The sequence below is a fragment of the Somniosus microcephalus genome, chromosome 4 (genome assembly GCF_052327205.1).
Source record: "Somniosus microcephalus isolate GS21.2 chromosome 4, FLI_Smic_1.0, whole genome shotgun sequence".
NCBI lineage: Eukaryota > Metazoa > Chordata > Chondrichthyes > Squaliformes > Somniosidae > Somniosus > Somniosus microcephalus.
The window spans coordinates 237798200-237826039 of NC_140990.1; the positions used below are offsets into that span (position 1 = coordinate 237798200).

Below are 27840 nucleotides of genomic sequence, written 5' to 3' on the forward strand. Positions count from 1 at the left end.
GCTAAAGAAGGTCCAGAGGGAACCAATTAAATCACAGTGATCAGTAATGCTAATATCAACTGGTAAAAAGAAAACTAATTATTTTGCCTTCACTATCAATTTACATTGTGGTTTTATGCATCATCTTTAACATAAATTGAATCTTTAAGTTAGATACAGTTTTTGATAATATTTTGGTGAGGTCTTACAGTAGGTTCAGCTGTCTTTAAAAATATGTATCTTTTTCATTTGTTTCAATTCCACTCTGTAATCTGCTCGTGGCACCATTAGTTTCACATTTGCAGTTCTGGTTAGATACAAATGTTAATTATGTCCTAGTATGAGAAATGTTCATTGTCTATTTTGTTCAGGATAATAATATTTCAGGTTGATCTTTTTTTCATATTTCAGTGTCTCTACAAGGTCCGGGCCTTTTTTTTTTAATAGTTTGTTATGCACAAAGAAATGTTTGTTGAGGAATTGTTTTAGTTGTTAGCTTTTTTATTGCAGTTGTTCTCAGTTACAGCCAATAGTCGTACATTTATATATTGTTAAAACTTGTCGTAGTGTACATATATAGAAGTGCAGAGTGACAGGAAGCAAGCTTTATCTGCTTTTGCCGTTTCCGTGCAGCCATCTGTCTGTAGGGTATCCCATTGATGGTCTACCGTCTCTGCTCCTTTGTCTACCATGTACAGCAGATGACTATTTCCTTAATCACACCACTGGAAATGGTACATGCATTCCCCAGAACACCATCCACTACTTCCCAGAAAAAGAGATTTAAAAACAGGAGACCACAGACAGAGAAGCAAGAAAAAAACAGAGAAACATGGCGGTGAACAGGAGAGACATGGAAGCACAAGAAAGATGGAGAGAAAACAGCAATTAGAGAACAGCAGAGATGGGTAAGAGAGAAACTGTATCCTCTAACTTACCATGAGCACTAGTATTACATATAATTTCATCACAGTGGCATGCATCTGGTAATATACCTCATGTATGTATCAGTTCTTTTTCACTGAAGGACCCAAAAGTTGTCCTGGTATGTGACCAGTCCAGGTTCAAAGGCGAATGAGTTGCTTCCTGGTCCTTTTGAAGTTTCACACTTATCCAGTCAGCTGTTCTCAGTGCGTTGGTGACTGCGACATCTGGGAGTTGTATTATGACCATCACATCCATTTCTGCATCGTTTTTGGTCGGCACACTTTGTAATGTCTGGCAGACCCCGAGAAGCTTTACCATCATCAAAGCTCACTGCTGAACATTCAGTAAGAAGTGGCTGTGAATCTTGCTACAACCTTTCTAATGTGTTTCACTGGAAAAAGAACATTGCTGGTCGTTCCAGACTGTTAAACGCACCTTTGTAATTTATACAAAATGCAGTCATTGCTTCCAAATATACTGCACAGCATAACACAATTGTTCACGTTTTTACAATAAGGTGTGTCATACATACATCCAGTACAAAGTTCTTTACCGAGAAGAATTTGCAGGTAACATGTTAAAGCACAGGGGAAAGAACGTGATGTAATAAATTTCACCGTTGGCAAATTAATATTTTTGCATGAAGGCAGTCACAATTACTTTAAATTGCTATACCTTGAGCATCCTTCCACAAATTGGCAACTGCAGCTTGGGGTCTGCTGCTGCTCTTATGCTAATACTTTGACATGTTATCTTACAAATGATAGGCAGCTAACCCCTTCCCACTATAGGGCTCTGAATATGTTTAAGCCATGTAGATCCTTGGATGAGGATGAGACTTCCCTGAAATCCATTCAATTCTGAAATGAAAGGCTGCTGACAATGTTCTCCAAACAAATTCTGGATCCCGCATTTGGGAAGACGATCCGTTCTGTCAGGCTATCGCCCAGGCAACAAAGTTGAAAGTTAGCCCCAAGTTGCTGATGAAAACAGCAAAAGAAAGCTACAGCAAGATAGAATCAAAAAGGAGAGTCACTTTTTTAAAACCAGCAAAAGATGCAAGTAATTATATCTATGGGTAATTATTGATTCACACATCCGATTTACTGGGCTGCTCTAGCCCATGAGATCATATCAACCTATAGATATTGTGGATAATTTTCTATGTTTCCTAAATTATTTTTGGAAATAAATTTCCAGCCTACTAAAATAGTTTTACATAAGCTGTTGTGCTGCTTGTTACGTGTATTTGCTTGAATGGTGCATTTTTTTATTCCACCTAAACAGCAGCAGTCAGTCTAATATATAAAAATAATCATTACTTTTTTAAAACTGTTTCCGGAATGGCGCTCCATCACTCCAGACAGGCGGACAATGCTGGTGCCTCAGAGTCCAATGCTGTACTGACCTCAAAGTCCAGAAGGTCACATAAATCAGACTGAGATAAAAAGAAAAAAAAAAACACTGGAAATCTGAAACAGAAGATGCTGGAAATACACATCATCATTCGAAAAGAGAAAAGACAGGTTATGGTTTCAGTTCCAATGAAGGGTCTCTATCGGAAATGTTACATGTTTTTTCTCTTTTCAGATGCTGTGTATTTCTGGCTGTTCAGTTGTTAACCAGCCTACCACCATAAATATTGATGTGTATATCAATAACCTTGCCATTAGAAAGGATAGGGGGAAATTTAAACTGGGAGTGAGATTTGGGCAGGTGGGGATAGGGCAAGCACCACACATACCTGACGTTAGCAGCGTGAGGCCTAGGTGATTTTAACTCCCAGGCCTCATTTGAGTATGATTAGCGAGCTGTCCACCCGACAGCATCGGGAAGCTGGCAGTCTGCCTATTTTTGCAGTGCTGTTTTGTATTTTCAAGCTGCCCAAGGCATATTTAAAGCAGGAGAGCACCGTTTAAAATGATGCCACATTTATTTTTTACACTGCTGGAAGAAGGATCATTAACAGAATAAGTCAGAGGGCTGCTCTCAGGTTTTCTGATGCCTCCCTGGAGGTCCTGGTGCATGATGTCAGGGTTGGAGGGAAATACTCTTACCAGCACTCGCCTACCCAGGACCAATATCCAAAAGGCCAGGAGAGAGGTGGCTGAGTCAGTGACAAGAACATCATCCTCAGGACCTGAATTTAATGCAAGAATAGGTTTAATGATCTCACAAGAGCAATAAGGGTGAGTATAGCTCTTTGTCTCTCCATCTCTCCCAATAACACCTGGCAACACACCTTTCACCCATTAAATATGAATGGATAACCATGACCTATAATTCATTCAGAATTTCGTTATCTCAGCAATTTGGCTCAATTGTTAATATTCTTGCCTCTGAGTCAGAAGATATTAAGTTCAAACCTACCTGAGGGCATTCGATAATCTAGGCTTATACTCATACAGTGCAGTACTGAGAGTGTGCGATTGTTGGAGATGTTGACTTTTGAATGAGATGTTTAACTAGGACTGTTTGTTTATTCAGGTGGATGATAAAGGACCCATGGAACTAATTAACAAAGAAGAAGTAGTGCTGATGTTCTTCCATGAACCAACATTACTCAAAAAACATAGCCTAGGAATTTCCTCAGAGCTGCTCCCATTCTGCTGCTGTGACTTCACCAGTTACACTTCTGGTGAAGTTACAGCGGTGGAACAGCAGCAGCTACGAGGAAATTCCCGGCCATCATTAATTGTCATTCATCTTATTACTCTTCTTGTTTTGTGCAAATTGACTACCAATGCACTCTAATTGTATGTGAAGCATTATATATAAATTATTTTTGTGCTTGGACTTCTTTATATCATAGGTTTTGTGAATGAGCTCCCTGAACCCTATGCGATCTTACGGGAGCTCCATAATATAATTTTTCTCAACTTTTGACTTACTACTAAATTATTTGTGTTATGGTATACTAATATAAAACCTGTTCTGCAATGGCAGCACTATTTTTCTTTGATTAGCTGACACGGACCAGTGTAAATTAGGACAGGCGATCCTCGTAGTGTGTGAATATTTCCAAATATCCCCGGAGTGCATCAGTAATTGCAGGAGCCACCCTCCCCCCACCCCAAAAAAAACCACACAAACACATTTGAAAATATCTCCTTTCTTTAGTGCCAACTTCTATAAGAGTTAATTTAAAGGGAATTTTTTTTTTATAGAAAAGATGTAGGCTTGTATTTTTAAGCTGAATGATCTCTAACTTACTAAATATTAATCCAGCTCACTCAATATGTGAGCAAATGGATTTGCATCAGAAAGTCTGCCTGTGTTCATTTCTGAGTCATGTCCTAAACTCAGTGGTCCATCAGAAACGATGGGTTACACCGTTATTAATGTGCAAATTGGCCAGCAACTTTTGGCGAGGGAGAGCTACCCCATGAATTTCGAAGTTGCTGGCCGATTTGCGCTACTCCGCTGTTAGCTTTGCGATAACTGCATCTCGAACTTAACTTCCCCATGATTTTCATGAAGTTGCTCCATTTTCACATTAATTGCCCATTAAACTCACTGCAGAAAGTTAAGTCTTGTAATTAAGAGCAAAAGTGCCCTTTTAATGATGTGATAATTGTTAATGACTGCCAATCAACCTCTCTTGCCCAGAAACAAAACAATTATATGTGTAGAGTCTTATTCCTTCAGGTTGTGAGTTGTTTTAGGAGATTTTAAAAATGTCAAATTTTACAATTTTTAAACTTACTTTTCCTTTCTGTCTTTTCTTTTTCTCTCTCTTAATCCAATCTTTCTTTCCCTCTCTATTTCTCTTTCTGTACCTAACTTGACATTGAATTTACCTACTATAATTCACCTTCCTTCTTGGTCCTTCCTCTGTTTATTTCTTAATCTGTACATCTCATTGGTTAAGGAGATACACTGTTTATCCTATTATTCACCAAGGTCCCAGATGCCCTGTTGCCCTCGCTGCACCGTTATCAACTCGCACTTCCAACAACTTTGTGGGCAAATTTTTTTTAAATCTAAACGTGCACAGTAAAGTTTAACTAACTGGGCACTCTCTCGCACAATCTGGCCCATAATTTATCTCTATCTGAATGCAAATTTACATCACAGGATAGCTGTGTAAAACATAAACTCAAGATCTTTTATTTCATTGTCTTTATTTATAACTTTTGGATTAATTATTATTTACAGTAAGTTAGAGATTCACCATACAGTAGTAGAATAATAAACATTAATCATTTGACAGTACCAATAATATCAATATTATTTCTATTGGCAAGGTGACTACAAAGTGAATTTACTTGTGAGACAGAAGTTTGGTTTTTGGTTCTACACAATCATATCACGTGTATCCCTCAGATCCTGTGAAAGAATTGCTTCCTGGACCGAAGCCTAACATGGATTCCTACTAGTAGATTTGTAAGCACTCGGCACCTTTCAGGTGATGAGCTGAAGGCCTGGGAACACCCATCTGATTTGAAGCAGGATGATCTCATACTGAAAGGTTTCTCAGTTCGGATACACTGAACCTCCCTTTCAGCTGCTCACAAGTTTGTCTTTTGTGGCCAGTCTTCTTCTCTTTCATTTGCTGCCTCTTCTTCCTCAAGGAATGGTGTTTCATTTTGGTTTCTTAGATGTTTCACCACTGCAAATATGAAAGAGATTCAGCTTACAGACAGACAGACACACCCATCCCTTACTGCACAACAACAGGTTTTCATCCTTTATACTGGACAAAGTCAAACATTTAAAGTAAGGCTTTTGATCTCCTTAACGTTGGTTACTTATCAGCCTAACGTTCCATTAGAAGGGCAATGTTAATCTACTACAAAACAAATACATTGACCCCATCCTAATCCAACTTATACTGTGTATAAGTTCCCTGCAACTTCACCACTCCTAAATTTGTTACTTTTAATGTTGAACAGATTGAAATTCTATGGGGGGGAAATTCAGTATCGCCCCGTTTGGGGTGCTATTATTGGCGGTGCGCAAAATTTAGCGCCTGGCGCTAATTATCGCCTCCGACAGCAAACTTGGCTTTTATCGCCCCTGGAGGTGATTGGAGCGCTAAATTAGGCGTTACACACCTCTCTTAAGGCACTAAGGCAGAGGAGCAAGGCGCTACCTCACAGCGCTGTCGAAGCTCATGTGATTTCAGTCAGCAATGTAACACAGATACACTGGCACCATCCAGTTCTTAAAGGGGAGTTCTGATGAATGGTCATCGACCTGAAACGTTAAATCTGTTTCTCTCTTCACAGATGCTGCCTGACCTGCTGAGTTTCTCCTGCATTTTCTGTTTTTATCTTAAAGGGGAGGGATGATCTTGCTCTGCATCCACATCCTGCTCATTGCAGCCTTGAATCTCGGCCTGAATCTCAGCCAGGAGAGACCTGTACATCAAATCTGCTGGAAAGAACAATGGAGAGAACCAGGGGAAGAGCTCAGAGTGCAGACCCCATAGTCTCTTCTAAATCGATACAAGGGCAAATCAAAACCAACCTGCAAAGTGCTGCTCCGTACCCAAAACTCCTTCACACAGCGTTGAATCTCTCCAGAAGTCTCTCTCTCTCAGAATGTGTGGTGCAAAAATGTCACCAACAAAAAAAGGCAGGAAGTGGTCGTCTTTAAATAGCGCTCCCCTAGTCCCTTTCTGACAGCAGAACGCTCCCCTCAACCTGTCGTTGCTAGCGGCAGGCGGTAAGGCAGGGGGCGCCACTCAATATCTGGTCCAGGGTGCTACCGGGGCATTGCGCACTCGACTGATGTCACGATCTGCCAGTGCAGGAGATCGTGGTGGTATTGTTTAGCACCGCCGCAAAATGTCCGGTCAATTTCGCGAGAGGCACAGATATCGCCGCGCCCGGGCGCTAGTTGCTTTGCGCCCCACTTAGTGCCCTCTTAAGGTGCTAACGGGTGGCGCTACCAACTGAATTTTTCCCCCTATATATTTAAATAACATAGTACAGACAGATGGTTTGGTGCTGTGAAACATAGTGCACAGTGGTAAAAAGGCTGCTCAAAATATATTTCCAAGCTCCATGTCTCATTATTGAAAATAAGCCAAGCATTCAACACAAGGACAAAAGAAAAATCAGCATGATAGTCACTATTAGCATAGCTCCAAACTCCTGAACAGCAACAGCAGATGTCTGTGTGGGTTACTTACATTTTTTTAATCAAAATAACAAAAAAGACCTGACCTGACTTCATCGAGCTCTCCCTAGGCCTTGCCCTCCCCTGACAAAACCAGTCACTACTTTAGGATAATTCTGAAGGGCAAAGATAACAGCAGGCTCCTTTTCTCCACTAGCAACTTCCCTCATGAAGCCTCTCCCCTGCCCCTTTCACCCTTAACTAACAACAACAGCAAGGAACTCATGGATTTCTTTGACACCAAGATTGAGATCATCCATTCAGCTGCCTCTGCTGCTTCCCCCACATGGTTGTGAAGTCTGGTTCAATCTAAGACAGTGGCTGGAGAGGTGGTTGGATTCAGTGGAGAGGATAAGGAGTTTGTGGCGGGGGCCGAAGAAAATGGCCGCGATTTTGCTGACCTTGGCAGGTCCATGGTGGGCGACGTTGGTGGCGGGTCCCGACCCCGCTGCTGGCTCCATTCTGCTCTGTGAAATGAATTTCCTTTGATAGGGCTTGTTAAGCACGCCCAGCACATTTCCCGGCCAATTAGAGGAAGCGGGTCTGGTGATGTCATTTCATGACACGTCATCAGCCGGTTTCCTTAAAGGGACCTTAGCCAACTTTATTTTGACGTTTGTGCTATCAGTGTTCTACAGCACTGAGGTGCTCCAAACACTGACAAAGGTGCAGGGCTGCATCCAGGCACTCTCATGACTCACTCCATATGCTTATGGAGGTAGTCACAGCATGTAGAGAGCTCCTCTTCCCTTCCCATGGGCAGAAGAGACCTCTCCAGGAGATCAACACAGCCTGGTTGCACATTACATCCCTGCTTGTGCCCTCCTGTGCAGTCAGGAGGACTTGGGTGTAGTGCCACAAAACTTTCAATTATCTCAGTAGATCACAAAATGTTACTACAAAGCCACATTCAACCTCATCCTGCTGTGCCTCTCATCACATCCCCAGCACTCTGCCTTCCCTACCCTACTCCTGCACATCCTTACTCACACCAACTTACCTTGGACTTCCACCCATTCCTCTCTATCTATATTATCACTTCCCCATCTCACTAGCGACCCCTCACACTCACTCTCACCCTAGTACAAGCATACCAACTAACAACACACATGGGTAGGCATTTGGGTGCTTTATGCAATGTTCATGTAAAGTTTCTGTTAATGTGGTGTCAAACATCGAAACCTTTATTTTCAACACTTTGCGTTCTTAGACAGATTTGTGTGCACCTTTGGCAGTGGCTCAGTGAGTTGTAGTGAATGGTGCGATATAACGGTACCCCCCACAATGGTGATGAGTGTGAAAGGAATGGCTTGGGCATTGAAGGGATGCTTTATGGTGTTGGTGTGGGGTAGTACCAACCTGGCGCATCATGTGGCAGCCAGAATGTACAGCATCAAGTGAAGTAAATCTGGCCATGGTGAGGCCATCCCTGGCCTCCTGGGCAGCAATGTGGTCGAGTGCTGATGCCCTGTGTCCTGTGCAGCATCAGTTGATGGCGGAGAAGTTTGGTGTTGTTGTTGATGCTGCTGGTGTGCCTGGTGCTGCTGGTGTTGGGGCTGATCATGGTAGGATTCTGAGGACCAAGGTGAGAGAGTATAAAGGGCACCCATGCTGATGGACTAGATGGCAGGTGAAGTAGAGATGACAGATGCGATCTGTCAATGGTGAGAGAGGTAATGAGGTCAGACTTAAATGGAGACTTGTGTAAAGATTTGCAGCATGGTGAATCTGTTGTGGAAATGCAGTGAGGAACAGCTTGTGGCTGAGGGAAGTTATCTCTGTAAGGTGGGAACTTTTACCTTACATTTCGAAGCTGTCAACTCAACAGCTCATTCAATGGCCACTGAACTCCCGCCTCAGCTTGGCAGATGTGGTCTATGACCAGTGTGGACCCCATGGGTGAGCTGTCAAATGCAAAAGATAAGCTGAAAATCATTCTTAAGTGGCTCAAAACAAGCCACTAATTACCTGAATTGGGTCGCCCACCACTGCCTGTCGGGTCTGCTCTGTGGTGACAGATCCGACACCGGGAAAGGCACGTGGTGGCGCGTTGACAGCGGGTTCCCAACCCGCTATCAAAAATATCAAATTTCCCACCCGACCCACCACCACTCCCGCCCGCTGACCCCCAGAAAATTCCGGCCAACGACTTTGGTGTTCCCAATGTTTAACTGGAAGGAATTGTGGCTTATCGAGGTCTGGATGTCGGACATGCAATATGATAATATGGAGGCAGTGGAATGGTTGAGAGAGGTGGTGGAAAGTCAGAGCTGTGTGTAATCAACATAGGTGTGCAACCTGACCTCTTGTCTTTGGATAATGCCACCAAGGGGCAGCATATAGATGAGGCTGAGGAGGGGGCCAAGGATAGATCCTTGGGGGACTCCAGAAGTAATGATGAGGCGGTGGGAAGAGAAGCCATTGCTGGAGACGTTCAGTCTACGATTAATAGTGGAAGCAGACGAGGGAGTCGCACTGAGCTGAATAGTAGAGGAGAGTCATTGGAGGAAGATGGTGTGGTCAACCATGTCAAATGCTGCAGATTAGTGGAGAAGGATAATATACACAGTTACAGTCACAGTCAGAGATGATTTAATTTGTGACTTTGATTAAGGGCTATTTCAGTGCTGTGGCAAGGGCAGAAACCAGATTTGGGAGTTTCTAACATAGAGTTGCAGGAATGATGGGCACAGATTTGGGAGGCAACAACACATTCCGGGACTTTGGAGAGGAAAGGTATGTTGGAGATGGGGCGGTAGTTTGAAGGGCAGAATGAGAAAGAGGTGATGACAGTGGTTTTGAAATGCAGGGGTACAGTACCTGAGAAGAGGGTACCATTTACAATGTTAGCTAGCACGGGGGCCAGGAAGAGAAATAAGGTGGTCAGCAGTTTAGTATGAATGGAGTCAAGAGAGCAGATCGTGGGTCTCATAGAGAAGATGAGCTTGCAGATTGCACGAGGGAGATGGGAGAGGAACTAGTGAAAGACACGGGTTCAGGGCTAGGGCAGGAGTAACCTTGGGGGTGGCTTGGCTTGGCTGGCAAGAGGAAGAGAGGGATGTGGCAGAGGCAGCTGAATGGATGATCTTAATCTTAGTGACAAAGAAGCCCACAAGCTCCTTGCACTTGTCGTTAGAAGTGAGGGTGGAGGGGGCAAGGGAGAGGAATTGAAGGGGACAGTTGGTAGGGGAGAAATGAGGTGGGGGTGGGGGGGGGAAGGTTATCTTTAGTTTCAAGTGTCATCCTGGAGTGATGAGTAGTTTGACTGAGGAGAGCAAGGCCTGAAAGTGCTTGATATGGTTCAGCCAGATCTAACCAGTTGAGTCATGCCCACTTATTTCCCTATGCCCACTAAACCAAACTTGCCCCAGTTCCCTTGCCACTCTAGCCCTGAACTCTCTCTCTCTCGCTCTAGTTTCTCCCCATGCCTTCGACAAGCTCATCTCTTCCATAAGACCCACTTCCTGCACCTTCAACCTTATTCCCACTGAACTCCCAACCACCCAGCTTCTCTTCCTGGCTCCCATACTAGATGATAATGGTATCACCATTCCCTTCCTCAAAAAAAATCTCGATTTGTGACATTACAAACTACCGCTCCAGCTCTAACCTCCCTTCCATCTCCAAGATCCTTGAGTATATTGTTGCCTCCAAGCCCATCTCTTATACAAGTTCCTGCTTGAATCCCTCCAATCAGGTTTCCGCTCTTCCTGCAGCCCTAACCCAAGGCACAAATGTCATTCTCGGAGACTCTAGTAATGATGCACAATCCCTCCTCATCCTTCTTGATCTCTCTGCAGCCTTTAACATGGTTGACTACATCAATTTCCTCCAACACCTCCTCTATTTCCACCTCCATGGGAGAGAGTTTGCTTGGTTCCACTCTTACCCCTCCGACCATAGCCAGAGGATCTCCAGCAATGGCTTCTCTTCCCATCCCCACACCATCACCTCCAGAGTAATGTTCCCCCTAATTTTAAATTTGGAAGAACAGTCCCATTAACAGGCTGCATGGCCCATTCAAAGTTTCGAACATGCGCAAAACTTTACATTGGAAAAGCCAGTCCTGGGCTGCGCGGGACTGACAGACAGCTGTGCACAGCTTAGAAGGAATGTTGCGCCAGAGTCCTCCAGGGATTTATCCATGGTTTTCCTCATCTTCATGCTGCCCCTTAGTGACATCATCTGAAAACTTTGGCCGAAATTTTAATCTGGAGGTGGGCAGGGAGCAGGGGAGCTAGAAAGCTGTCGGGAAACCCGGGAGAACGGGTTTCCCGCAGGCCCTGCTGTATTTAATGGCAGGGCCTGATTAACATTTCAAAGCTCTGTTTCCTGCTCTCAGCCAGCCAGATGGGTAGGTAGGCCTGTGGCACTAGGCCGCAGAGAGGAGGGGGGCAGGGATCGGAGGGGGTGAATCGGGACCGGAGAAGGATCGAGCCAGAGGAGGATTGAGGGGGGTTATCGGAAGCCGGAGGAGGATGTGAACCTGAGGGGTATTGGGGGGGCAGGTGAGGTGGTCGGAAGCTGGAGGAGGATCAGGTCTGGAGGAGGATCGGGATGGGTGGTCGGGAGCCGGTCGAGAATCGGGGCCAGAGGGGGACGGTGAATTGAGGCTGGAGGATGATCGGGGCGGGGAGGGAGATGTGTGGTGGCCAGGGGAGGGGGTGGCCGAGGAGTATTGGGACTGGATGAGGGAGGCTGGGAAGGCGATCGGGGGCCGGAGGGGAGATTGGAAGATTCAGGGGGATGTCGGGGTGGGGAAATCAGAGGCCTCAAGGGCGGGGAGGTCAGTGGTCTCGGGGTATTGGGGGGATCGGAGGCCGCGTTGGGGGGAAGATAGGAGGCCTTGGGGGGAGGTTAGGGGGCGATCGGAAGGGTTAGGGAGGTGTCTGATCGCGGGGGTTCGGTGAAGCAGGAACTCTGGATCCAGCAGGTAAGTGGAATGGCAGTCCTCGCCTCCCTTTAGCTGGCGGGTTCCCCGAGTCCTGGGAAACCCAGCCAACCAGAGTTAATTTTGAAATGGTGGATCACCATGAGGCATGCCAGCCTCATTATAATATTTAAATGAGCGACCTGCCTCCTGGGAGCATGTTGGCACCCCGCCCCTCCCCCCCACCCCCCTCCGTTAAAACCGGAAGTGTGCATGTCGGGGTCTGGATTTAATTTTTTTACTCTTTAGCCTTCCACCTGACCCCAACCCACCCGTTGTTTGGGTTTAAAATTCCTCCCATAAAGTCAGCTTCCACAAGTACACGGACAACACCCAGATCTACCTCCACCACTTCTCTCAATCCTTGCAATGCTTGTGTGCTGTCAGGCTGCTTGTTTAATATCCAGTCCTAGATAAGCCGTTATGTTCTCCAGTTAAACATTGGGAAAACTGAAAACATCATCTTCTGCCTTGCCACGCATTTGATCTTCTCCCTGGCCAATGTCTGAGGCTGAATCAAACTTCATAACCTCAGCATCTTATTTGACCCTGACTGAGCTTCTGAGGCCATATCCGTTCCATTAAAAAGACTATCTACTTCCACCTCTGTAACTGCAGCCCCCTCAGCTCCTGCTGCAAAAATCCTCATCCATGCCTGTGACACCTCCAGACTCAATTATCCCAATTCTTGCCTGGTTGGCCTCCCAACCTCCACCCTTCGTAAGCTTTAGTTCATCCAAAACTCTTCTACCTGTATCCTATCCTATACCGAGACGTGCTTGCCCATCACCCTATCTGTGTTGGCCTAAATTGGCTCCAGTGCCTCCTATTTAAAATTCTCATCCTTGTGTTTAAATTCTGCTATGGCCTTGCCCCTCCCTATCTATGTAGCGTACTCCAGCTCTAAACCCCCATGCCCCAGAACTTTCCTCTGACTCTGGCCTTTTGTGCATCCACCTCCCCAGTTTTTGACACACCATTTCCTTCAGCTGCCTCGGTCCCACTGTCTGAATTCCCTCCCTAAACCCCTCCACTTCTCCACCTCCTTCTCCTCCTTTAAGACCTTCTTAAAAATCCACCTCTGATCAACCTTTTGACTACACCTGCTGTTCTCTTCTTCTTTGGCTCAGTGTCTGTTTCCTCCTCATAACTCTGTGAAATGCCTTAAGACATTTTTCTACATTAAAAGCGTAATATAATGCAAGCTGTTGTTGTTGTTAAACATCCAGAAGAATGCATTCATAGTGTGACAGTATTAAGTAGAGGAAGAGGATAGCATGCCAGAAATCCCAAGGAAACTAATATTGAATCAGAGACAGGGACTCAATAAAATGAACACAAGCAAAATAGTACTAATGAAGAAAATAATGGCACTAAAGAGAGACAAATCCCCAGGACCAGATGGTTTCCATCCCAGGGTTTTGTGGTGTATGTAACCTGTTCCACCTTAAGAGAACTTAAGCATGGTCCACCTTAAGAAAGGTACTACTTTCTTTGGCTGCTGTATACGTAATACCGGTGGTGACCACACCGGTATATAAGCACAGTGTAATAATATTGTATTCAGTATAGTCCGACCTCCAACCAGTAAAGACCTGTTGAATTTACTCTTGTGGTCTGTGTAGTAATTCTCACTATAACACACAGACTTAACAGTGGCGACGAGTCCGATTCTTACCCTGCTGCAGTAATTTCCACGGCGACTTCATCCACAGACAGGACGTCGAAGAGAGGTTTCCACCCTCATCACCTATGGGAAGACACGTCGAGCGGCAGGCATCGAGCAACCGGAGTGCAGAAGACATCCTGACCTCGAAGCCTCCATCAGCGACTGTCAGCTTCTTCTACTACCTCGTGGTGGGTAAGCCGGGCAGCGACGCGACAGAAAGTCAACCGCGTTGGCTGTACAGACGGGGCTGGGAAGACGGAGGAATAAGGGCGGTGAGGTCGATCGCGACCAGAGATAAGGGCCGGGCTGCTTTCGAGCGAGAGGCGCAGCGCGGGACATCGATCACGACCGGAGATAAGGGCCGCATTTGGGCTAAAGGCGCAGCGTCTGGGGAAACTGAAGGCGCGAGAGCCGCGGTGAAGCGGAGACAGCGTCGGGGGACGGGTGAAGACCGCCAAGCGCGGGAAAACCGCCATTTTGTGGGCGGAGGACGATGGCTAGAGCGGGAAGCCGCCATCTTAGATAACATTAAAAATACGATAAATTGCTACGATGCCTAAACATGGGAACATTAATGCCTTCGACAGTGATATAGAAGACTGGGCTATGTATGTAGAACGCATACAAAACTATTGTAAGGCAAATAAAATTCCTGAGACAGATAAAGCACTAACATTACTAAACTTAATGGGTGCGAAGACATACGGGCAATTGAAACACCTGTTATCACCAGATGAACCGGTGGATAAGACGTTCGAACAGATTGCTACTGTCCTAAAAAATCATCTTAGCCCCACGCCGCTGATGCTAGCGGAACGATTTAAATTTTACGATAGAAGACAGCTGCAAAATGAAAGCAATGCTGAATATTTGATGGAATTACGTAAGCTAGCAAAATATTGTCAGTTTGGAACGGGACTGACAGAGGCACTTCGAGATAGATTTGTGTGTGGTTTATTTAAACAGGATACACAAAGGCGACTGCGCGAGGAGAATGAGCTGTCTCTCGAGAAGGCGGTCACTATGGCAGCAGCACACGAGGCCGCAGCGAGAGGCACGGCAGTAATGCAGCTACGGCCACCGGAACTCGGTACAAACAAATTGGGTTTGAGTTCTGTCAAATGTTATCGTTGTGGAAAGACAACGCACGATCAGAACCAGTGTCGGTTTAAAAACCAAGAATGCAGAACGTGTGGCAGGTTTGGCCACATAGCTAAAGTATGCCGGTCAGGAAAGAAGACCAGCAATAAAAAGTCACCGCAAGGAAAATATGCAAAGGTACACAAGGTGACAAAGAACAGTTTGACTGAACAGAAGTCAGATTCAGACGCTAGCAGTAATGAACTGGATAGCTTAAGAATACACAACGTTGGTAAGGATACAGACCTCCAGACAATTTGGGTCACCCTTCAGATAGCAGGAGTCCAAGTAAAAATGGAATTGGACACTGGATCGGCATTGACGGTCATGAATAAGAAAGATTACAGAAGGTTATTCCAACATATTCCCTTACAGGATACGGAGATTATATTGAAAACGTACACGGGGCAAAGAGTGTACCCCATCGGAAAAATAGAGGTAGAAGTGGTCCACAAGGGCGAAGGAAGCCAAGTAATGGACTTATATGTGCTACCTGAAGGAGGTCCACCACTACTAGGACGGGAGTGGATTAGGAAAATGAATATGGACTGGCACTCCTTGAAAGCACTAACGGTAGATTCCGGGGAAACAGCTGTCAAACCTAAACGATTGTCCAGAATATTGGATGAGGCTAAAGAGGTGTTCCAGCCGGGACTGGGAACACTGAGAGGAATTACGGCAAACATCAAGATTGATGAACATGCACAACCAAAATTTTTTAAAGCCAGACCGGTACCCTATGCAATACGACCTGCGGTTGAAGCGGAGCTGGAAGCACTAGAACGTTCAGGGGTACTGTCTAAAGTAGATTGGAGTGAGTGGGCTACGCCCATTGTTTCCGTTATGAAATGTCCTGCGAACAATAAGCCAGGAGATCCAGGGAAGGTTCGCATCTGTGGAGATTTCAAGATCACCGTTAATCCGGTGCTTCACACGGTGCAGTATCCACTTCCACGGATTGAGGATATTTTCGCTTCACTGTCTGGCAGGAAACACTTCACCAAGATAGACCTGGCACAGGCGTACTTGCAGATGGAGGTTGAAGAAGAGTCACGCCAATACCTCACGATCAACACGCATCGAGGGTTGTACCGGTACAATAGGCTGGTTTTTGGTGTGGCATCGGCTCCAGCAATTTGGCAGAGGGCCATGGAGCAGGTATTACAGGGAATTCCAGGCACACAATGTTACCTGGATGACATTCTGATCACAGGTGATGGTGATGAACAGCATCTCGCTAACTTGGAACTGGTGCTCAACAGACTGAAAGAGTATGGACTTAGGGTAAATCGGCAGAAATGTGAGTTCTTCCAGAAGCGGATCTCGTACTGTGGTCATGTCATTGACCGGGAGGGGCTTCATAAGTCTCCTGACAAGATAGCGGCAGTTGTAAAGGCTCCCGCTCCGGAGAATGTCTCTCAGTTGAGGTCGTTTCTAGGATTAATTAACTACTACCATAAATTTCTGCCAAATCTATCCACGGTGCTGCATCCGTTGAACGCTCTTTTACAGAAAGGGGTACCATGGGACTGGGGCGAAAACTGTAAGAAGGCATTTCGCAAAAGCAAAGAATTGATCACCTCAGAGGAAGTGTTGGCTCACTTCAACCCGACACTGCCTATTCGATTGGCTTGTGATGCTTCTCCATATGGTATTGGGGCAGTACTCTCACATAAATTGCCAAATGGCACGGAAAGGCCAGTCGCATTTGCATCCAGATCATTGACCTCCACTGAGCGCAACTATGCACAGATCGATAGGGAGGCCTTTAGCCTTGTATGGGGAGTGAAGAAGTTTAATCATTACCTACAGGGCCAAAAATTCACACTTCTGACGGACCATCAACCGTTGGTGTCCATTTTTAACCCTAAGAAGGGTGTTTCGGTGATGACAGCACAGCGTCTCCAGAGATGGTCTCTTTTCTTAGGGGCACATCAATATCAGATAGAATTCAAAGGTACGAAACAGCATGGCAATGCTGATGGCCTGTCGCGCCTGCCACTACCTGAAGATGAAGACACGACGGAAGTTGACCCTGTTGAGTTATTTCATTCGACCATTATCGAGTGTTTACCTGTCACCAACGCAAGTATTGAAAGAGAAACCAGGAACGACCCGACACTGTCCAGAGTCTATGAGGTGACAGTGAAAGGATGGCCAACACGGGGTGATCCTCTGTAACCGGCATTCTCGGCAAGGCGAGACCAGCTGTCCGTCTGCCATGGTACTTTGATGTACGGGACAAGAGTGATTATTCCTCCCAAGTTAAGGGAAAGAGTTTTAAAAGAACTACATGAAGGTCATCTGGGGGGAGTTAAAATGAAAAGTCTTGCTAGGGCTTATGTATGGTGGCCGGGCATTGACCAACAGATTAAGGAGTTAACGAAAAGCTGCGCTGGGTGTCAAAAAGTGCAAAATGCACCTCCGATAGCACCGCTACACCCATGGGAATGGCCTTCAGCCCCATGGCAATGCGTACACATTGACTTTGCTGGTCCATTCATGGACTCCATGTTCCTAATCGCGGTGGACGCACATTCCAAATGGCCAGAAGTCATCAAGATGAATACCACTACTTCAGAAAAGACAATTGCGGTGTTAAGAACAATATTCGCAAGGAACGGATTGCCAGAACAGATCTGTTCGGACAACGGACCACAGTTTGTATCAGAAGAATTCCAACAATTCTTAAAGAAGAATGGAGTTAAACATTATACCTCTGCCCCATATCATCCGGCGACAAACGGGTTGGCTGAAAGATTTGTCCAGACATTCAAAAAGGCTATTAAGGCCATGAATGATGATCAGATTCCGCTGCAACACAAGGTCGATAAGTTCCTGATGTCATATAGAAACGCCGATCATGCCGTGACTAACCAAAGTCCTGCTATGATGTTTTATAACAGGAGGTTGCGGTCCAAGTTGGACTTGTTAAAACCAAATGTGCGGAGGGAAGTGGAAAACAAACAGTTTCGGCATATTAACAGCAAGACCACTCGAACTTTCGACGTAGGACAACCAGTGATGGCAAGGGGCTATGGAAACGACAAATGGCAGTCCGGAACAATCCGGGCCAGACAAGGACCTCTGATGTACACCGTAGATATTGGTCATAATGTGATAAGGCGTCATGCGGATCAACTGGTAGAGTCGAGAGCAAGGGTCAAACCCATGGTTGTGACAGAGACAGCTGTGGAAGACGTTCATGAACCTGAAGCATCTACCTCGGCCGAGAATGTATTTGATGATGATGACACCCAATACATTGGCAACCAACTAGAGGAGGCACCTCAACAACAAGAATCAGAGACCACTGAAAGGCATTATCCAAGCCGAATCAGAAAGCCTCCTGAGAGACTGAACCTTTGAACTGTTATACCTGAAGTTATATATGTATATATGTTATGTTTATTTGGGGATATGACTGTTAAGCTAAAAAGGGAGGATTGTGGTGTATGTAACCTGTTCCACCTTAAGAGAACTTAAGCCTGGTCCACCTTAAGAAAGGTACTACTTTCTTTGGCTGCTGTATACGTAATACCGGTGGTGACCACACCGGTATATAAGCACAGTGTAATAATATTGTATTCAGTATAGTCCGACCTCCAACCAGTAAAGACCTGTTGAATTTACTCTTGTGGTCTGTGTAGTAATTCTCACTATAACACACAGACTTAACAGGTTTTAAAGGAAGTAAGTGAGCACATTGCAGATGCCCTAACTATAATCTTTCAAAGTTCTCTAGATTCAGGAACCGTCCCTTTAGATTGGAAAATTGTGCATGTCACTCCGCTATTTAAGAAAGGCGAGAGAGGGAAACCAGGGAATTATAGACCAGTTAGCCTAACATCTGTTGTTGGGAAATTACTCGAATCTATAATTAAGGATAGTGTGACTGAACACAGTGAAAATTTTCAACTGATCAGAGAGAGCCAGAATGGATTTGTGAAAGGTAAGTCATGCCTGACAAACCTGATTGAATTTTTTGAAGAGGTGACTAAAGTAGTGGACAGGGGAATGTCTATGGAAGTTATTTATATGGACTTCCACAACGCATTTGCTAAAGTCCCGCATAAGAGACTGTTAACTAAGTTTGAAGCCCATGGAATTGAAGGCAAATTATTGACCTGGTTATGAAACTGGCTGAGCGGCAGGAGACAGAGAGCAGGGATAATGGGCAGATATTCTAATGTGAATAGTGGTGTCTCAAAGGGATTTGTGTAGTGGCCTCAACTATTCACAGTATTAACAATTTAGATGATGGCATAGAAAGCCACATATCCAAATTTGCCGATGACACAAAGATAGGGGGCATTGTAGGCAGTGTAGATGAAAGCGTAAAATTATAAAGGGATATTGATAGATTAAGTGAATGGGCAAAATTGCGGCAAATGGATTTCAATGTAGGCAAATGCGAGGTCATCCACTTTGGATCAGAAAAGGATAGAGCAGGGTACTTTCTAAATGGTGAAAAGCTAAAAACAGTGGAGGTCCAAATAAACTTGGGGGTCCAGGTACATAGATCATTAAAATGCATGATTGGGTACAGAAAATAATCAAAAAGGCTAATGGAATGCTAGCCTTTATATCTAGAGGATTAGAATACAAGGGGGTAGAAGTTATGCTACAGCTATACAAAGCCCTGGTTAGACCACACCTGGAGTACTGTGAGCAGTTCTGGGCACCACACCTTGGGAAGGATATATTGGCCTTGGAGGGAGTGCAGCATAGGTTTACCAGAATGATACCCAGACTCCAAGGGTTAAGTTATGAGGAGAGATTATACAAATTAGGGTTGTATTCCTTGGAATTTAGAAGGTTAAGTGGTGATCTGATCAAAGTTTTCAAGATATTAAGGGGAACAGATAGGGTAGATCGAGAGAAACTATTTCCACTGGTTGGGGATTCTAGGACTAGGGTCATAGTCTAAAAATTAGAGCCAGACCTTTCAGGAGTGAAATTAGGAAACATTTCTACACACAAAGGGTGGTAGAAGTTTGGAACTCTCTTCCGCAAATGGCAATTGATGCTAGATCAATTGTTAATTTAAAATCTGAGATTGATAGATTTTTGTTAACCAAAAGCATTAAGGGATATGGGGCAAAGGCGGGTATATGGAGTTAAATCGCAGATCAACCATGATCTCATTGAATGGCGGAACAGGCTCGAGGGGCTGAATGGCCTACTCCTGTTCCTATGTTCCTATTAAGATTTGTTTTTGGATGTCTTAACAGTATTAAACAATTTGTATGTGTTTATATTATCAGAAAAATATCTATAAATACTCATCTATTTGTAATTGAGAAATATAGTACTGAATTTAACCTCGCAGTAGTGTGGAATTAAAACACTCTGGGGGAAAAATTGGGTATCGCCCATTTTGGGGCGCTAATATCGGCTGGGCGCAAAGTTTAGCGCCTGGCGCTAATTATCGCCTCCGACTGCAAAATTCACCTCTATCGCCCCTGGAGATGATTTGAGCGCTAAATCAGGCGCTACACACCTCTCTTAAGGCGCAAACGTCCGGGAGTGAGGCGCTACCTCAGAACGTTACCGAAACTCAGACGATGCCAGTTACCATGGAAGCCAGACTGGTGCCATTCATTTCTTAAAGGGGAGGGCTATCTTGCTGGCCAGCCACTCCCTGCTCATTGCAGCCTTGAATGTCGGCCTGGAGAGACCTCAAAAGCAATTGTGTTGGAAGCATTAATGGATAGGCCCAGGGAAAGAACTCAGCACTTAGAAACCTCAAAAGTGGTGCTGAGGGCCAAAACTCCTTAGGACAGCGATAAAACCAAAAATGTTGCCGACAAGAAAAGGCACGAAGCGCCCGCCTTTAAATAGCACTCCCCCATCACCTTCCCGACTTGAAAAAGTTCCCCTCTACCTGTCGTTCCTAGCGGCAGGCGCCAAGGTAGGGGGCGCAACTCAATATCCAGTCCAGGGCGCTACCAGGGTGTTGCACATTCGACTGACGTCACAATCTGCGGGCGCAGGAGATCGTGGCGGTAGTGTTTAGCGCCGCCGCAAAATGTCTGGTCAATTTTGCGAGCGGCGCTGAAATCGCCGCGCTTAGGCGCTAAGTTCCTAGCGCCCCGGAAGCGCTAACAGGAGGCACTAACCAACTGAATTTTTTCCCCCCTACCTCAATCAGTTCATTCTAGCCAGGAACAAATCTTATTTTGTGTACTTTATAACTACATATAGTAAAGGAAAATTCATTTGTGATTATTCATATTAAAGTAAACACTCTACAAGGCCAATTGTGAATGTTTTAAAGAGCAATAGGACAGTTCTTATTATTGCTGACGTCTTCATGCATCCCTTGCATCTCAAAAAGGCTTAAATGTGACACAAATGCTGCAACTTTTATGAAGGTTTGGCTAAGTTCCTATTTGTTATTTTATTATCTGTTTAATTACTGTAATTGAGACTCAACATTGCAACTGTTTAATTTGGACTTCATTTCAAAAACTCTAAACACATTTAAGTAATTGCACATACAGCAAAGACAAGAGCATTGACTTAGATTTACATCAACACAATTCTGGAATTAGATTGTTTAAACCTCTATGCTGATTTATGCCAAGGGAAGATTTAAATATGAGGTATACAATAATAATTCATCTGAACAATCAGCACACCCATCAACTAAATTTGAAAGTGATCATTAAATAACAGCACTAAACCTGGAAGCTCACATGCTAAAGGTGAAATACTGAATATCAACCTTGTCACAAGCAAGGCTTGTTTACAGACAGACTCATTGTACTCAGATTCTTCTCTTATTAAATCAGTGGGATCTACAGAACAGATTAATGAGATTTCAAATTTCAAGATGTATTCTTATACAATAAGCCAGTCAAACAAATTACCCTATACCATCTTAATTTATTAAAGGCTACTATGTTCACTCTATTGCCCACAACCAACTGGTATCAATCTTTGACTCTACGACTATACCATTCTATTACTTATATGGATTAGAATTCACAGATTGTCATAAATGATCAAACAAATGTTATTTCATTGTTTTTGTGGTCAGCAAGCTGAGATCAGTTTGAGGCATAAGACCTTGTTCACCTTTTGCACCCAATATTGCTATCAGTTATAGCAAGAACTAGATACAATGTAAAACCCCCTCTACACTGCCCTAGTACGGATCCTTAACCACAATGTCAGATGACACCACTTGTTGCATTGGTGTACAGTGCCCATTTCCATTGTTATGTCCTGAGTCAGATTTCCAATGTAGTGGCTAATTATAGAAACATAGAAGATAGGAGCAGGAGTGGGCCATTCGGCCCCTCGAGCCTGCTCCGCCATTCAATGCGATCATGGCTGATCATCCAAATTCAGTACTCTGTCCCTGCTTTCTCCCCATATCCCTTGATCCCTTTAGCCTTAAGAAAAAAATCTAACTCCTTCTTGAATATATTTAATGAATTGGCCTCAATTGTCTTCTGTGGTAGAGAATTCCACAGGTTCACCACTCTCTGGGTGAAGAAATTCCTCCTCATCACAGTCCTAAATGGCTTACCCCTTATTCTTAGACTGTGACCCCTGGTTCTGGACTCCCCTGCCATCGGGAACAGCCTTCCTGCATCTAGTCTGTCTAGTCCTGTTAGAATATTATAAGTTTCAATGAGATCCCCTCTCATTCTTCTAAACTCTAGCGAATATAAGCCTAATCGACCCAATCTCTCTTCATACGTCATTCCTGCCATCCCAGGTATCAGTTTGGTGAATCTTCGCTGCACTCCCTCCATGGCAAGAACATCCTTCCTCAGATAAGGTGACCAAAACTGCACACAATACTCAAGGTATGGTCTCACCAAGGCCCTGTACAACTGCAGCAAGTCATCCTTGCTCCTGTACTCGAATCCTGTCGCTATGAAGGCCAGCATACCATTTGCCTTCTTAACCGCCTGCTGCACCTGCATGCTTACCTTCAGCGACTGGTGCACAAGGACACCCAGGTCTCGTTGCACTTCCCCTTTTCCCAATCTATTGCCGTTCAGATAATAATCTGCCTTCCTGTTTTTGCCACCAAAGTGGATAACCTCGCATTTATCCACATTATACTGCATCTGCCCAATCGCCCAACCTGTCCAAATTGTACTGGGGTTTCTCTGCATCCTTCTCACAGCACACACACCCACCCAGCTTTGTGTCGTCTGCAAACTTGGAGATATTACATCTAGTTCCCTCGTCTAGATCATTAATATATATTGTGAATAACTGGGGTCCTAGCACCGATCCCTGTGGTACCCTACTGGTCACTGACTTCCACTCGGAAAAAGACCCGTTTATTCCAACTCTTTGCTTCCTGTCTGCCAACCAGTTTTCTATCCAAGTCAGTACCTTACCCGCAATCCCATGTGCTTTAACTTTACACACTAATCTCTTATGCGGGACCTTATCGAAAGCCTTCTGAAAGTCCAAATACCCCACATCCACTGGTTCTCCCTTATCTATTCTACCAGTTACATCCTCAAAAAATTCCAGTAGATTAGTCAAGCATGATTTACCTTTTGTAAATCCATGTTAACTTTGTCCGATCCTGTCACTGTTTTCCAAGTGCTCTGCTATTACATGTTTTATAATGGACTCTAGCATTTTCCCCACAACCGATGTCAGGCTTACCGGTCTATAATTCCCCGTTTTCACTCTACCACCTTTTTTAAATAGTGGGGTTACCTTAGCTACCCTCCAATCCATGGGAACTGTTCCAGATTCCATCGAATTTTGGAAGATGATCAGCAATGCATCTACTATTTCTAGGGCCATTTCCTTAAGTACCCTAGGATGTAGATTATCAGGCCCTGGGGATTTATCGGCCTTCAATCCTGTCCATTTCCCTAACACCATTTCCCTACAAATACTGATTTCATTCAGTTCCTCCCTCTCATTAGACCCTATGTTCCCCGAAATCTCTGGGAATTTATTTGTGTCCTCCTTTGTGAAGACAGAACTAAAGTATGTATTTAATTGGTCTGCCATGTCTTTGTTCCCCATTATAAATTCCCCTGATTCTGACTGCAAGGGACCTACACTTGACTTTAACCAATCTTTTTCTCTTCACATATCTATAGAAGCTTTTACAGTCAGTTTTTATGTTCCATGCAAGCTTACTCTCATACTCTATTTCCCCCCTCTTAATTAATCCCTTTGTCCTCCTTTGCTGAATCCTAAACTGCTCCCAATCCTCAGGTTTGCTGCTTTTTCTGGCCAATTTACATGTCCTCTCCTTGGATCTTATGCTATCCCTAATTTCCCTTGTTAGCCAATGTTGAGTCACCTTTTTTGTTTTATTTTTATGCCAAACAGGGATGAACATCCATGCAATCTTTAAATGTTTGCCATTGCCTATTCACTGTCAACCCTTTGAGTAAAATTCCCCAATCCATCCTAGCCAACTCGCGCCTCATACCATCGTAGTTTGCTTTATTTAAATTCAGTACCAAAGTCTCTGAATCAACTACTTCACTCTCCATCTTAATGAAGAATTCTATCATATTATGATTGCTCCTCCCCAAGGGGCCTCGCACAACAAGATTGCTAATTAATCATTTCTCATTACATAATACCCAGTCTAAGATGACCTGATCTCTAGTTGGTTCCTCAACATATTGGTTCAGGAAACCATCCCCTATGCACTCTAGCAATTCCTCTTACACAGTATTGCTACTAATTTGGGTAGACCAATCTATATGTAGATTAAAGTCACCCATGATAAGTGCTGTGCCCTTCTTGCACGCATCTCTAATTTCCCATTTAATGCCATCCCCAACCTCAGCATTAATGATCTGGATGAGGGAACTAGATGTAATATCTCCAAGTTTGCAGACGACACAAAGCTGGGTGGGCGTGTGTGCTGTAAGGAGGATGCCGAAAACTCCAGTATGATTTGGACAGGTTGGGTGATTGGGCAGAAGCATGGCAGATGCAATATAATGTGGATAAATGCGAGGTTATCCACTTTGGTGTCAAAAACAGGAAGGCAGATTATTATCTGAATGGCAATAGATTGGGAGAAGGGGAAGTGCAACAAGACCTGGGCGCCCTTGTGCACCAGTCGCTGAAAGTAAGCATGCAGGTGCAGCAGGCGGTTAAGGCGGCAAATGGTATGTTGGTCTTTGTAGCGAGAGGGTTTGAGTGAAGGAACAAGGATGTCTTGCTGCAGTTGTACAGGGCCTTGGTGTGTCCACATCTTGAGTATTGTGTGCAGTTTTGGTCGCCTTATCTGAGGAAGGATATTCTTGCCATGGAAGGATTGCAGTGAAGATTCACCAAGCTGCTACCTGGGATGGCAGGAATGACATATGAGGAGAGATTGGGTCGATTGGGCTTGTACTCGCTGGAGTTTAGAAGAATGAAAGGGGATCTCATCGAAACTTATAAAATTCTAACAAGACTAGACAGACTAGATGCTGGAAGGATGTTCCTGATGGTCGGGGAGTCCAGAACCAGGGGTCACAGTCTAAGGATAAGGGGTAAGCCATTTAGGACAGAGATGAGGAGGAATTTCTTCACCCAGAGAGTGGTGAACCTATGGAATTCTCTACCAAAGAAGGCAGTGGAGGCCAATTCATTAAATATATTCAAGAAGGAGTTGGATATATTTCTTAAGGCTAAAGGGATCAAGGGATATGGAGAGAAGGCAGGAACAGGGTACTGAATTTGGATGATCAGCCATGATCTCATTGAATGCCGGAGCAGGCTCGAGGGGCCGAATGGCCTACTCCTATCTTCTATGTTTGGGGGTCTGTATACAACTCCCACTAAAGCTTTCTGCCCCTTGGATTTCTCAGTTCTACCCATACAGATTCCACATCATCAGAGCTAAAATCCTTCCTTACTATTGTGTTAATCTCCTCTTTAACCAGCAATGCTACCCCACCGCCTTTTCCTTTTTGCCTGTCCTTCCTGAATATTGAATACCGCTCGATGTTGAATTCCCAGCCTTGGTCACGCTGGAGCCATTTCTCCGTAATCCCAATTATATCATATCCGTTTACATCTATTTGCGCAGCTAATTCATCCACCTTATTACGATTGCTCCTCGCATTAAGACACAAAGCCTTCAGGCTTGTTTTTTTAACACTCTTAGACCTTTTAGAATTATTGTTTACTGTGGCCATGTTTGATTTACACCCTTGATTTCTCTGATTTCCACTTTTGCTTTTCTCCTTCCTGTCTTTTGCTTCTATCCTTGCTTCCCTTTCCTCTGTTTCCCTGCACAGGTTCCCAACCCCCTGCCATTTTAGTTTAAACCCTCCCCAACAGCACTAGCAAGCACTCCCCCTAGGACATCAGTCCCGGTCCTGCCCAGGTGCAAACCGTCCAGTTTGTACTGGTCCCACCTCCCCCAGAACCGGTTCCAATGTCCCAGGAATTTGAATCCCTCTCCCCTTGCACCATTCTTCCAGCCACGTATTCCTCTGAAATATCCTTCTATTTTTGCTCTGACTAGCACGTGGCACTGGTAGCAATCCTGAGATTACTACCTTTGAGGTCCCAGTTTTTAATTTACCTAACTCCCTATATTCAGATTTTAGGACCTCATCCCGTTTTTTACCTATATCGTTGGTGCCTATATGCATCATGACAAGCTGTTCACCCTCCCCCTCCAGAATGCCCTGCAGCTGCTCCAAGACATCTTTGATCCTTGCACCAGGGAGGCAACATACCATTCTGGAGTCTCATTTGCGGCCGCAGAAACGCCTATCTATTCCCCTTACAATAAAATCCCCTATCACTATAGCTCTCCTGCTCTTTTTCCTCCCGTCCCGTGCAGCAGAACCACCCATGGTGCCAGGAAGTTAGTTGCTGCTGCCCTCCCCCGATAAGCCATCCTCCCCAACAATATCCAAAGTGGTATATCTGTTTGAGAGGGGGATGACCACAGGGGACCCCTGCACTACCTGCCTGATGTGCAATAATTAATCTTCAGTCAGTTAAATTCACAGTTTTTCTATTCCTGGGGTTGTCGAATATCACTCAGGCCATATATTAATTATTGCGTTGAGAAAAGATTCTTAAATTCATGAAATAATTACTTATTATTCTGCGTCCATTAAATTCTGGCTACATGCGCTGATCATTGAAAGGAATCAATAACTCCAAAAACTCTGACCAATTTTGATTAACCAATTACTGCCACCACCATAGAAATATAATCTCACACAGCTGAGATAATGTATATTGCATAGCCTATCATGATCTCATGGTATCAGCTACTTACCAATAGCAATTTCAAAAAAAATTATGAAAGCGATTTGCCATTATCAGTGCTCAAATATATCCTGTTTTTCATGAGTTTATTTATGGTTTTATTATTTTGTTGCCAAGGTAAGACTTTATCCATTTGCTGCAACAACTTTTTTGGCAATAGAAAGGTATTAAATGGCTTCATTGTAAATCTGCCAGAAATGTGCACATTTGTCTCAATAAGGAAATATCCCACGGGGCAGCTGAGAGAACCTTTTCTTATGTAATGTAAAATAAAAGGCATGGCTCCTATTCCATTTAGACTTCAATAGCAGGCTCGTTAAAATAATGACTATGCTGCTACATTGTAGGGTTCCTGCTGCCTTTTTAACAAGTTTATACTTTGGATATAATGGCAGAAAATCTAACCATCAAACTCACAAAATGCAAAGTTGCAAACATCTGCAGGCTTGACTTCCTTTACACTTCTTTGCCTGTCTCTTCTCTTTCCCAACTCCCCATTTCTGCTACTTGGCACGCACTCCTTCCTCTAGCCAAATGGATGTCACATTTGCCATTAATGCCATGTTGTAATTAGTTGGCGGGATATGTGTTTCTGCCTTCCCGGTCCCACCATTTCTCCTTTCCTCCAACAACATAAATCACTTTCTGACTCTGAAGCCTTATGTCTGGTGACCTGACCAAGAACTGGGTGAATTTCACCGAATGGGAACTGGAATGTCAGTAAGGGCTAGGACTCAAACTTGGGCATTGTGGTTACGAACATACGAATTAGGAGCAGGAGTAGGCCACTCGGCCCTTCGAGCCTGCTCTGCCATTCAATAAGATCATGGCT

At 44.4% G+C, this 27840-nt stretch overlaps 1 protein-coding gene across 9 annotated transcripts in view; it reads right to left on the bottom strand.

The window, feature by feature from the left end:
• Window positions 1-459: 459 nt before the first annotated feature.
• The window catches only part of ppp1r1c (protein phosphatase 1, regulatory (inhibitor) subunit 1C), a 169053-nt gene continuing 141672 nt past the window's right edge, over window positions 460-27840 (bottom strand). For all 9 annotated transcript variants that reach the window (XM_085985957.1, XM_085985952.1, XM_085985948.1 and 6 more), the window contains one exon: window positions 460-5518. In XM_085985957.1, the coding sequence (XP_085842083.1) occupies window positions 5418-5518 (101 nt within the window). In that variant the 3' untranslated portion in view covers window positions 460-5417. The remainder of the gene's footprint in view (window positions 5519-27840) is intronic.